Source organism: Mustelus asterias, unplaced genomic scaffold (genome assembly GCF_964213995.1).
Source record: "Mustelus asterias unplaced genomic scaffold, sMusAst1.hap1.1 HAP1_SCAFFOLD_1080, whole genome shotgun sequence".
Lineage (NCBI taxonomy): Eukaryota > Metazoa > Chordata > Chondrichthyes > Carcharhiniformes > Triakidae > Mustelus > Mustelus asterias.
Genome location: NW_027591025.1, coordinates 60,546 through 73,414, shown reverse-complemented (window position 1 = coordinate 73,414; position 12,869 = coordinate 60,546). Strand labels below are relative to the sequence as shown.

The following is a 12,869-nucleotide window of genomic DNA, read 5'->3' as shown; positions in this document are numbered from 1 at the left end:
GACTCTTAGCAGTGTAGAGGATCAGAAGGACCTTGGGGTCCGGGTCCATAGGACTCTTAAATCAGCCTCGCAGGTAGAGGAGGTGGTTAAGAAGGCGTATGGTGTGCTGGCCTTTATCAATGGAGGGATTGAGTTTAGGAGTCCGGGGATAATGATGCAGCTATATAAGACCCTCGTCAGACCCCACTTGGAGTACTGTGCTCAGTTCTGGTCGCCTCATTACAGGAGGGATGTGGAAATGATTGAATGGGTGCAAAGAAGATTTACAAGGATGTTGCCTGGATTGGTTGGTATGCCTTATGAGGATAGGTTGAGGGAGCTCGGTCTTTTCTCCTTGGAGAGATGAAAGATGAGAGATGACCTGATAGAGGTGTACAAGATGTTGAGAGGTATAGATCGGGTGGATTCGCGGAGGCTTTTTCCCAGGGTGGAAATGGCTGCTACAAGAGGACACAGGTTTAAGGTGCTGGGGGATAGGTACAGAGATGTCAGGGGTAAGATTTTCACTCAGAGGGTGGTGGATGAATGGAATTGGTTGCCGTCAGTGGTGGTGAAGGCAAACTCGATAGGGTCTTTTAAGAGACTTCTGGATGAGTACATGGGACTTAATAGGATTGAGGGTTATAGGTAAGCCTATATATAAGCCTAGGTAGGTAGGGACATGACCGGCGCAACTTGTGGGCCGAAGGGCCTGTTTGTGCTGTATTTTATCTATGTTCTACATCTTTCGAAGGCGGCCAGGTTACTGACGTCAGAAAATCTTGCAGGAAGTGACTGGTTCTCTTTATATTTTTCATACTTCAAGCATGACACAGATGCTCGTGTAGTTTTGTTTTGTTTTAGAACAAAGGGATGTTATTAAGTGTGATGTCGAAACCATGACACTTATAGGAAGTGCACATCAAGAGTTGACAGATTAAGAGATGTGAGGGAGGGAAAGAATGATAGTTTTCAGAAAACAAGTCCAGTTTGGATGTGGCAAAAACAGATTTAAAGACTCCTGTACAGCTCCAAGTTCTTTCATCATAAGTTTTAAATTCACTCCAAGTAGCAGAAAATTAGTTAGGAAGATATCTAGTTAAAACTATATCAATATTAGGAAACCATGGTTGGGTATATTTAAGTCACCATATTTTTATGAAATATTAAACCATTTATATGTGGTTTGTTTGAAAATAAGGTGCCTTCAACTTTGTTGCAAAACCAACTTAAGGCACCAAAATGGCAAAAGCATTATAAACTTCGGAAACCTAATCAAACTATATAGATGATTTCTTTTGTTTGAGAGTATGTTAAACTCTTGCATTGAGAAAACAGACTCTCCAGCAGCTGAAGCTGAACAGCAGTATTCAGAAAGAAAAACAACACCATCTAGTGCGAGAGGGCTGAAAGACAATGTTTCGGAAAGGAGGCTTGATAACATAACCCATAAATAATGTGAAGTCACAGAGGAAAATTGTGCTACGTCACTCATGATAGAATGTTAACCTTCAACATCGGATACAGTTATAAAAAATGTAATACTGTCCATAGCACTGACTGTAGTCAGTTGATTAATTTTTATTGAATGGACATTGTGCTGGTAGAGGAGTTACAGCTCACTCTGCAACTTACTCAATACAGCAACCTCGTGGCCAAAAGCAGCACATACAACCTGACATCTGACAGCAACATTTGGATAGAAATGCTGACACAAGAGTAAGACCAAAAATTGTGACAACAGAAAGATAAATTTGTGGACATTAATATGTACCTACACTAGATTTTTGATGACATAGGGCTTGGATGACTGTAACGTTCTCCCCGTGTCTGCGTGGGTTTCATCAGGGTGTTCCAGTTTCCTCCCACAGTCCAAAAATGTGCAGTTGATTGATGAGCCATGGTAAATGGGTGGGGTTACGGGAATAGGGCGGAGGGAAGGCCTAGGTGGGATGCTCTTTCAGACACCTGAGGCCAGAATTGAACCTGGGTCCCTGTGAAGCAGTAGTGCTAACCACTGTGCCACCGTGCTGCCCCAATCTTGGCATTACTCCCAGTGTCATGCGCTAATGAGAATGGAAATAGGAAGATAATGAGGGTTAACCTGGGACTTGAGACATGGTACAGGAGGGAGGGATTCTGATTCTTGGGGCATTGGGTCCAGTTCTGGGGCAGAGTCACCTCAACCAATGTCCTCACAGAGAGATTCACTAGTATAGGTGGGGAGGATTTAATCTAAAATTGGCAGTGGGATAGACACCAACATATAGAATTAGAAAAAAGGGGTAGGGTGCATAAAGAGAAAATGTTGGATAGTTTTAGAAAAAAAGTACTACTTATTGGATAGAAGCAGATTAAAAAGATCTGTAAGGAATACAAAAGCACACTTGAATGCATGTATGTGAATGCACAAAGAATAAGGTTGGTGAGCCACAAATACAAACAGCCTTTTGGAAATATGATGCAGCAGCAATAATGAGAAAGGGGCTTAAAAATGATGAGGACTGGACAAAAAGTTCAGAAAAGATAGGGAAAGAGAAAAGGAGCTGAGACGGAAGTGAAGGCTGATGAAGGGAATGCAAAGCATTTTTCTATATGGATTTTAAGGAAGCATATGACAAAGTACCACATAAAAGGGCGGTAAGGTGACACAGTGGTTAGCACTGCTGACTCGCAGCGCCCGGGTTCGAATCCCGACTTGGATGACTGTCAGTGTGGAGTCTGCACATTCTCCTGTATCCGTGTGGGTTTCCTCCGGGTGCTCCGGTTTCCTCCCACAGTCCAAAGATGTGCGGGGTTAGGTGGATTGGCCATGCTAAATTGCCCCTTAGTGTCAGGGGGGGCTGGCGAGGGTAAATGCATGGCATTATGGGATAGGGCCTGGGTGGAATTGTGGTCGATGCAGACTCGATGGGCTAAATGGCCTCCTTCCGCACTGTAGGATTCTATGAAAAGGTTAACAAAATTAAAGCTCATAAAACAAGAGGTTCAATGTCAGCTTGGATAAAAAGTAAGCAGTAAACAGTGAGTCATAGGTAAAAGGGTCTTTTTGCAGACTGGATTATGGTGTACAGTTAGTTTCCCAAGGGTCGGTGCTCGGACCATTGTTTTTTTGGGGGTAATTTAAATGACTGATATGGGAACACAGTAAAATTTCAAAATATGCCAATGGTATCAAACTGAATGCCTGAGAACTAAGACAGGCAAGCAAGACTGGCAGGCGAGTGGCAGGTGTAATTTAATACAGAGAAGTGTGAGATGGTGGCATTTTGACAGAAGGAACAGGGAGAGACAATGCAGGCTTAACAGCACAGTTCTAAAGAGTGTGTAGGGCCTCAGGAACCTGAGGAGTCCATGTACGTAGATTTTCCAAGTTGGCAGGAAATATTGAGAGGGCAATTAGCAAAGCACAAGGGATTTTGGGCTTCATAAATAAAGGTATTGAATAACAAAAACAGGAAAGTTATGCTTTCCCTTTATAAAGCTCTGGATAGGCCACAACTAGTCTATTGTGTTCGGTTCTGGTCATCAGACTTTAAGAAGGATGGTGCTCGAGAGGGTGCGGAGGAGTTTAAAGTTTTTATTATTGTCACAACTAGACTTATATTAACACTGCAATGAAATTACTGTGAAAATCCCCTAGTCGCCACACTTGGGTGTCTGTTTGGGTACACTGAGGGAGAATTTAGCATGGCCAATGCACCTGACCAGAATGTCTTTCGGACTGTGGGAGAAAACTGGAGGAAACCCATGCACCCAATGGGGAGAACATGTAGACTCCACACAGTCACCCAAGGCTGGAATTGAACCTGGGTCTCTGTCGCTGTGAGGCAGCAGTGCTAACTACTGTGCCACCAGATTTACCAGAATGGTTCCAGGGTGCAGAGGCTGGGGTTGCTCTCTTTGGAGCAAAGGAGATTATGGGGAGATTTGATAGAGGTGTACAAGATTATGGCAGGTTTAGATAATGTGGATAAAGAAAAACTGGTTCCATTAGGTAATGGTAGAAGGACTAAAGATCACAGATATTAGGTTTTGGGCAAGAGATGCAGGAGCATTGTGAGAAATAACCTTTTTTTAATATGTTTTACAGTGAGTGGTAATGACCCCTTGCCCATGAGGGCAGTGGAAATGGAGATGATGAATGGTTTCAAAAGGAAATTGGATGGGTACTTGAGGAGAATAGACTTGCAGGCTATGGGGTTAGAGGAAGAGAATGAGACTGATTTGATTGCTCTACAGAGAGCCAGTATTGAATTGATGGGCCAAATAACCTGTCTCTGTGTCATAATGACTCCAGAACTTCGAAGCTGAGCATAAGAAATCCATGGAATCAGCAGAATATGGATCACTTAAAGAACTCTTGAAAGAAATGGAATCCAAATATTACAATACTATTGTAAATGCCTTAAACAGGAGAAGATGTCCAAGTGTGTCTAGGGTTATTCTGCAAAATTAATACCATGGCATTGGCTTGGTTGGTCGAGCCCCTTATCTAAGGAAAGATAGACTGGCATTGGAGGCAGTCCAGAGAAAGTTCACTAGGTTAATTCCGGGTGTGGGAGATTTTCTTATGAGGAGAGATTAAGCAGTTTATTCGTTCACCGGATGTGGGCTTTACAGGCTAGGACAGCAGTTATTGTCCATCCCTAATTGCCCTTGAGAAAGTGATGGTGAGTCACTTTCTTGAACTGCTGCAGTCCACATGGTGTAGGTACACACACAGTGCTGTTAGGGAGGGAGTTCCAGGATTTTGACCCAGAGACAGTGACGGAACGGTGATATATTCTCAAGTGAGTGGCTTGGAGGGGAACCTCCAGTTGGTGGTGTTCCCATGTGTCTGCTGCCCTTGTCCTTCTAGATGGTACTGGTTGTGGGTTTGGAAAGTGCTGTCTAAGGAGCCTTCGTGAATTTCTGCAGTGTATCTTGTAGTTGGTATACACTACTACTACTGTGGTGGAGGGAGTGAATGTTTGTGGTGGTTTGCTTTCAGTGATGATCGGAAAAGAATGAATATCTTTCTATATTTTACACCTCATGATCAAGTACAGTTTCGGTAAAGCATGAATTAAGTATAAAGTAAAGCTTCCTGCATATTGTTCCAACCTCAAAACAAGCAGCTATGTGATATTTCTACATTCCACAACCGGTGCCCTTGAGATCTTTCTGATTATCTTCTCAATTTAGGATCCATTACTGACCTTTCGGCAGCTTTGAGTACCTTGGCTCTGTATCCATGAGGAATTAGGCTCAGAATGTAAAGGTATTTTCTTTAGGATATTCACAGTCAGAGGAGAGGAGGCCGTCATCTCATCTGACCAGACTGAAATGGTTCAAGGCTGGGATGAGAAGGCAGTACGAACTACAGAAAAGGGTGAATTTAAGATAGTTGGAACACTCACACAGAACAATCTAAGGCAGATATGTAAAAGTCAATGTATAGGTCAACCATATTCTGTCGCACTTCCAGGAATGATCTGTGTATAAGGAATAGATTCCAACATGAATATGGGAAGAGGCTATCCTTTCACTGCCACTCACCCAATCTCGGCCTGGTCCTGGGGCTTTGCATCTGTGTTCGGATTTCTGGTCTCAGGTGAAATTTCTTGGCTTCATCCACCAGATCTCTGCATTGAAGGCTATACCGAATCAGGGGCTGGAGAAAGAGGGAAAACTCTCAACCAGAACTAATGACTGTTCAGGAAACAATCCATTTCCACTCCAGTGTCCCACAGTACAAATCTGGGATCAGCACAAACCAAATGAAGGTGAAAAATCCTATTTTGACCTATTGACAGATGCTGAAAAGAAGGCAGATTAATAATTCAACTGAGACACCGCAGGAGGCAGATGATTTAACTGAACCCCTAACTCCATATAAACATCGGAATCAGACTTAACTCATATAACAGGGGAAACACCTCATTCAATCAAACAAAAACCCAAGAGGCTATTCTAATCTCTTGCAACTCATTTTAAAAGGAGATAGCCATGCCTTTTCTTAAGATTGAAAGCACCACTCATTTATACTGTGGACCTAGGTTGAAGCCTCTTAACTGATTCTCTTTTCCGCATTATAAAGTGACTTTACCTGTCCACATGCTCCCAGATTTGCAAAGTGGCTGTTACTTGTATCATGGGTAATAGAATAGATCGATAGACTGCTTAACAGACAGAAAACAGAGCGGGAATAAACAGGATGGCAGGATGTAACTAGTGGAGTGTCGCAAGGATCAGTGCGCGGACCTCAGCAATTTACAATTTATATCAATAAGTCAGGTGAGGGCACGGAGTGTACCAGAGTCATTACTGCACAGGGGAGGCTATTTGGCCCACTGACTTCATGCTGGGATATATCCAAGCTTACTGACATTACAAAACTGTGAGAGAAATTGTGAAGAGGACACAATTAAATATGGATCAGTTAAGTGATTAGGCAGTAAGATGGAACAAAGAGCATGAGGAGGAGTGAAATTATCATTTTGGTAGGAAGTTTGGGAAAAAACATTCTCTAAAAGGCAAGAGACTAGTAAATGTTGTATATAAATCACACAAAGTTAATATGCAGTTACATCAAGCACTGAGGGAGGCAAATGTTTTTTTAATCTGTGTTCTTGGGATGTGAGCATTGCCTGGCAAGGCCAGTGTTATTGAGCTGGAGGCGGTGAACCTTAATTACAAGGGTTGGGACTGTAAGAGTAAGGAACTCATGCTGCAATTAGATAGGAACAGGTCTAGGCCACTTCGCCCCTCCAGCTTCCATCATTCAATCATGACTGGCCTCTGATCGAACACCATAAACCTGCCTTGCCCTCCCATTTCATATGCCACTTTTAGATAACAAAAAACTGAGATCTTAATCTCAGATGCAAATTTACAATTGATCTAAAAGAGTTACAAATATCTACCACCCATCTTATGTCAAAGTCTTTCCTAATCTAGCGCCTTGGTGAGACCACACCTGGAGCACTGTATACAGTTTCGATCTCCTTATCAAGAAAGGATAGAATTATCTAAAAGGGAGTTCATTAGGTTGATTCCTGGGATGAGAGGTTGTCCTATGAGGAGTGCTTGGGTAGAATGAATCTATATTCTCTAGAGTTTAGGAAAATGAAGAGTGATCTAATAGAAATGTAAGAGGTTCTGTGTGGAGTTTGCACATTCTCCTTGTGCCTGCGTGGGTTTCCTCCGGGTGCTCCGGTTTCCTCCCACAGTCCAAAGATGTGCAGGTTAGGTTGACTGGCCATGCTAAATTGACCCTTAGTGTCCTGAGATGCGTAGGTTAGAGGGATTAGAGGGTAAATGTGTAGGGATATGGGGTAGGGCCTGGGTGGGATTGTGGTCGGTGCAGACTCGATGGGCCAAATGGCCTCTCTGCACTGTAGGGTTTCTATGATTCTATAAGTTTGTAGAGGGATGATGCTGAGATGCTGTTTTCTCCTGGCTGCACAGTCAACGAATTAGTGAAATGGATTATAATCCTACCCCTCAGGAGTACACTCTTAATAATCATTTTCATTTGGGTTTAAAATAGCGATTGGGCAGTAAGATGACAGTGAGCATAATATGAGGAAGAGTGAAATTCTCTATTTTAAAATGGCCACACATGTTGTGGGCCTGAGTAAGTGAACTACATTTCTCTCAAGGAAGATAATCAAAGATATTATTACCTTCTTCCAGATAGCCTTTTAGAATAAACATCAGCCAGTTTATAATTACCCAGATATGAGAGTCCAGAGGGGTCTCTTCAAAAAATAATATCTCCCCACTTTGGAGAGGGGCTTCTTGAAGTTGTGTACAGAATTATATATGTGGAATGTTATACTTCACTAATTTATCTACACACATATTAAAGAACTGTAACATGAAATGTACTTTAAGTGGATAATTACGTTGCAATGATAAAGATTATAGAAAGATGGAAAATACCATAGTTCTAAAATAGAACCCAGTATTAAAAAGACTCTTACTATGCTATTGACTAAGATGTCTTAGAATAGCCATCAAATATTTAAAGCAAAGTGTTACCTTAAATCCCTAGTGTTTTAGCTCTCCAATGAGCAGGACACGATGGACCATTAGCTCACTTGAAGTGTCTAACTTTTCAGCAGCTTGAGAAGGGCTGACCCAACATTTATTTTCAATGCCACTGAGTTTCTGTGGCAAAAACTATCTTTATACACTTTCTAATTGGTTAGATAATCTTTATCAAATGTTGATGCTGCCTCTCTGTGTAAGATATTGTCTACTCTTTTCCTTGGTAAGGTACTTTTGTCTGTTTAACAAAGGTAACCATTTATATATTTCTAAACTATAATATCCTAATTATATATAAATTCTATACATTATCTATATTTCCCAAAACTAAATTATACTTCCTTCACATGGGTAGTGTCATAACCTTGACATGGGGTCTATCATTTAGAGCTATTTCTTCACTCGCAGGGTTGTGAATCTTTGGATCCATTTGCCCCAGAGACCTGTGAATGCTCAGTCGATATGTATATTTAAGACTGAGATTGATACATTTTTGGGCACTTACGGAATAAAATGTTACGTTGTCCACAAAGGACACAGGGGATCATTGATAGATCCCCCCTGTGGGCTTTGTGGAGCATGAGCTTGAACGAATGGAGGCTCGCACAATGAGAAGTGAGCAGTGGGGCTGCTGCTACTGCCTGGACCATTGTTGTAGGTCTCAGGGTGCAGACCTGCTGGCTGTGAGCCACAAGTGAGGCTCTTCCTTTCAGTTCACAATAAAGGTTCTGCTGATGGGTAACTGGTGTTGGTTGAATGACTACACAATGGATATGAGGATTGGGTAAGAAAGTGGAGTTGATGTAGAAGGTTAGTGATGATCTTATTGAAATGTAGAGCAGGCTTGATGGGGCATATTTATTACCTACTCTTTCTATTGTATTGGTTCTACTTATATTTGGCATTAGAGTTTAAAGTGGCTTTCAATTCAACAAAGCTCCACAATACTTTTGATATAAGCTCAAAACATGTGATAAATCCTGTGTCCTACAGCCACTTCATGACAGCCTAACATCCTACAAGGGAATAAAGGGTTATGTGGGGAAGGCAGGAAAGTGGAGCTAAAGTCACAATCGGATCAGTCATGATTTTACTGAATGGTGGAGCAGATTCGATGGGCTGAATGGCCTACTCCTCTAAGCTCCTCCTAACCTCCAATGGTTTAAAATCAACGCTCTTCTCACAATCTTTTTCTGCAAACACAATCTTTTCCAAGTCTGGAGTACTTTTGTGAAAAGGAATGAAGGAATTCTTTCAAAGATTTAGCTGGATTTTGTCTTATTTCTCATGTCATTGCACACATGGGGTTTCAAATCCACTCACTCACTAAAACTCATTTTTCAGCCCATTCATGCTATTACAATAATTATTTCAATCCAGTAGGGGGTTCAAAACCATTCAATTCAGATGCTGTCATGCCTTGTAATTTGTTCAAAAACTTGTTTGATAGGAAGCTCTTAACAAGTATTGAGGCCCCACTAATTGAGGATATTTATCAGCCAGATTTCTTCGTAATTGAGTTCATCTGGACTTTCAAAGAGAAAAAAAAAGAGTCTTCATGGGGGTCTTTGAAGATTTTTAAAAGTCTTTCAAAGCTCCAGACAAACTGCCCAATCTGGAAAACTCGTGGGATGCTGAGTATATTCAGACCATTATTGAACAAACTAAAAAAACTGCCAAAATATTTTTTAAAACCCAGGTAAATCCTGGAGTTGGTGAGATGGAAGAGGCATTATGTTTGAGGATTTAATTTTAGTCTTACTGAATCACCTGTGTCAGTGTGTCAGAAGATGTCTGGGGGTTCTGTTCATATAAAGGCCTGTTTTTAAGAACACTAGTTGCTACAATAAGTATTTGTTTTTTTTTTAAATAAGTGGGGCCTGTGATTAGCAGTAAAACAAAGGGTGTACTTCATATCACAACTTTCTGATATTCCTGTATCGTTACTTGTGGATTTCTCTTCACTCATCTCGTATCTTATTTACTTGTGCCTGTCATCTTGTTTCTCTTCTTCCTTGTCCTCTTTTTCAGGTTTTATGTTAATTTGTCTTGGATGCTCCAAAATGATATTCTTTCCTGTTAACTCCCACCCCATTGTCTGCCCCTTTACACTCAGCTCCAATCTTCTCACCCGCAGAAGTAATAAAACAAAGTTAGATTGGAACAAAGGTTCTATTATACCTCATAATCACAAGAGGAAAGCAAACCCACAGAAAACAACACAAACCTCGTGCATCACAGCACAGACAACATCAATGAGCAATAAGCACAGGAAAGAAGGCAACGGTGAATTAATACATTTATCGAGCAGCAGACATCAGCAAATTAAGGCAGCAAGTGGGCAACCATTATCTAAATAACAGCAGTCACTAGTGAAATCAATGGAGAAATGGGTAACAGTGAATTCAGCACATCAATAAATTAATGGAGAAGGAATACATATGGAGCAGGGATGGTTTTTAATTCTGGAATTATGTTTTTAATCACAATAAAGCATGTGGTTGCCTCACAACATTTAAGTTACACGTGGTGGCAATCTATTTGGAAAAGTGTACACACCTCAGCATCAATTACATCTGTAATGTATCTTGGAGTGAGCAATGGCATCCGGACATATTGCAGCAAATCTGGCAGGAATTCTTCTCGTTCCTTCTTTGAGTGTTTTACCCAGTTTAACACTGCTTCAAACACCGGTTCCTCCGAATCCACCTAGAACAACAGCAGGTCATCAGAAAGCAGACAGCAATCCACTGTACTATAGGGTGCTGGTCTTATTACTACTCACATATGAACCCCCAACTCAGATAACAAATATAGCTCCCACCGCAGCTGGGTAACAACTGCTGGAGGGGGAGGGTGGGGAGGGTGGGGCGGGGGGTGTGCGGTGGCGGTGCTGAAGTTACTTTTCTTTCAGTGGCCAAAAACACATCACAGAAATATTCAAACATCCTGGTGATTGCATTAATGCATTCTATTGTGTATTAAATTGAAATCTGTTTCTATCCATATGGTACCCAGTAGTAATTTTGAGCATTCACCTAATGTTACTGGTGCATCTCCTACTTTTGACCACAGAAAGTCAAACAAAGGTCATTTCTCTCCGAGTGCTTTTGCAGTGCTACAGATGTCAGTTTGGAGACCTGCAGCTTTTGAAGTGGCGTCTGGTGGCCGAAGTCTGCAAACGCAGGCATGGCATACGGTGATGTTGAACTACAATACACATTTAATACATTCATAGAATCCCTACAGTACAGAAGGAGGCCAGTCGGCCCATCAAATCTGCACCAACCACAAACCCACCCAGTCCCTATTCCTGTAACCTGACATATTTACCCTTTAATCCCCTGACACTAGGGTAGCATAGCCAATCAACCTAACCCGCACATCTTTGGACTGTGGGAGGAAACCAGAGCATCTGGCAGAAACCCACGCAGACATGGGGAGAATGTGCAAACTCCTCACAGACAGTGGCCCGAGGCCTGAATTGAACCCAGGTCCCTGGCGCTGTGAGGCAGCAATGCTAACCACTGTGCCACTATAGTTCGTATTTCGTCCCATGAACCTAGTCAGTATTCACTGCCCTAACTCACTGCTGAAAAGATTTGCATTAAAATGTGCAGCTACAAAACTAGGGTGAGGTTAGGGCCGGTCAAGGACAGTAGTGGGAACTTGTGTATGGAGTCAGTAGAGATAGGCGAGGTGATGAATGAATACTTTTCTTCAGTGTTCACCAAGGAGAGGGGCCATGTTTTTGAGGAAGAGAAGGTGCTACAAGCTAATAGGCTGGAGGAAACAGATGTTCGGAGGGAGGATGTACTGGCAGTTTTGAATAAACTGAAGGTCGATAAATCTCCTGGGCCTGATGAAATATATCCTAGGATTCTTTGGGAGGCAAGGGATGAGATTGCAGAGCCTTTGGCTTTGATCTTTGGGTCCTCACTGTCCACGGGGATGGTGCCAGAGGACTGGAGAGTGGCGAATGTTGTTCCTCTGTTTAAGAAAGGGAATAGAAATGACCCTGGTAATTATAGACCGGTTAGTCTTACTTCGGTGGTTGGTAAATTGATGGAAAAGGTCCTTAGGGATGGGATTTACGACCATTTAGAAAGATGCGGATTAATCCGGGATAGTCAGCACGGATTCGTGAAGGGCAAGTCGTGCCTCACAAATTTGATTGAATTTTTTGAGGAGGTAACTAAGTGTGTTGATGAAGGTAAGGCGTTTGATAAGGTCCCCCATGGTCGGCTTATGATGAAAGTAAGGAGGTGTGGGATAGAGGGAAAGTTGGCCGATTGGATAAGTAACTGGCTATCTGATCGAAGACAGAGGATGGTGGTGGATGGAAAATTTTCGGACTGGAGGCAGGTTGCTAGCGGAGTGCCACAGGGATCAGTGCTTGGTCCTCTGCTCTTTGTGATTTTTATTAATGACTTAGAGGAGGGGGCTGAAGGGTGGATCAGTAAATTTGCTGATGACACCAAGATTGGTGGAGTAGTGGATGAGGTGGAGGGCTGTTGTAGGCTGCAAAGAGACATAGATAGGATGCAAAGCTGGGCTGAAAAATGGCAAATGGAGTTTAACCCTGATAAATGTGAGGTGATTCAAATGTGGATTACAGGGTCAAAGGTAGGGTTCTGAAGACTGTGGAGGAACAGAGAGATCTTGGGGTCCATATCCACAGATCTCTAAAGGTTGCCACTCAAGTGGATAGAGCTGTGAAGAAGGCCTATAGTGTGTTAGCTTTTATGAACAGGGGGTTGGAGTTTAAGAGCCGTGGGGTTATGCTGCAATTGTACAGGACCTTGGTGAGACCACATTTGGAATATTGTGTGCAGTTCTGGTCACCTCACTAT

At 42.2% G+C, this 12,869-nt stretch overlaps 1 protein-coding gene across 1 annotated transcript in view; it reads right to left on the bottom strand.

The window, feature by feature from the left end:
- klhl12 (kelch-like family member 12) overlaps positions 1-12,869 on the bottom strand; it is a 42,957-nt gene that overhangs the window by 6,871 nt on the left and 23,217 nt on the right. The window contains exons 6-7 of the mRNA XM_078205908.1: positions 10,576-10,725; positions 5,521-5,635 (exon numbers count right to left, since the gene is read on the bottom strand). Of these exons, the coding sequence (XP_078062034.1) occupies positions 5,521-5,635; positions 10,576-10,725 (265 nt within the window). The remainder of the gene's footprint in view (positions 1-5,520; positions 5,636-10,575; positions 10,726-12,869) is intronic.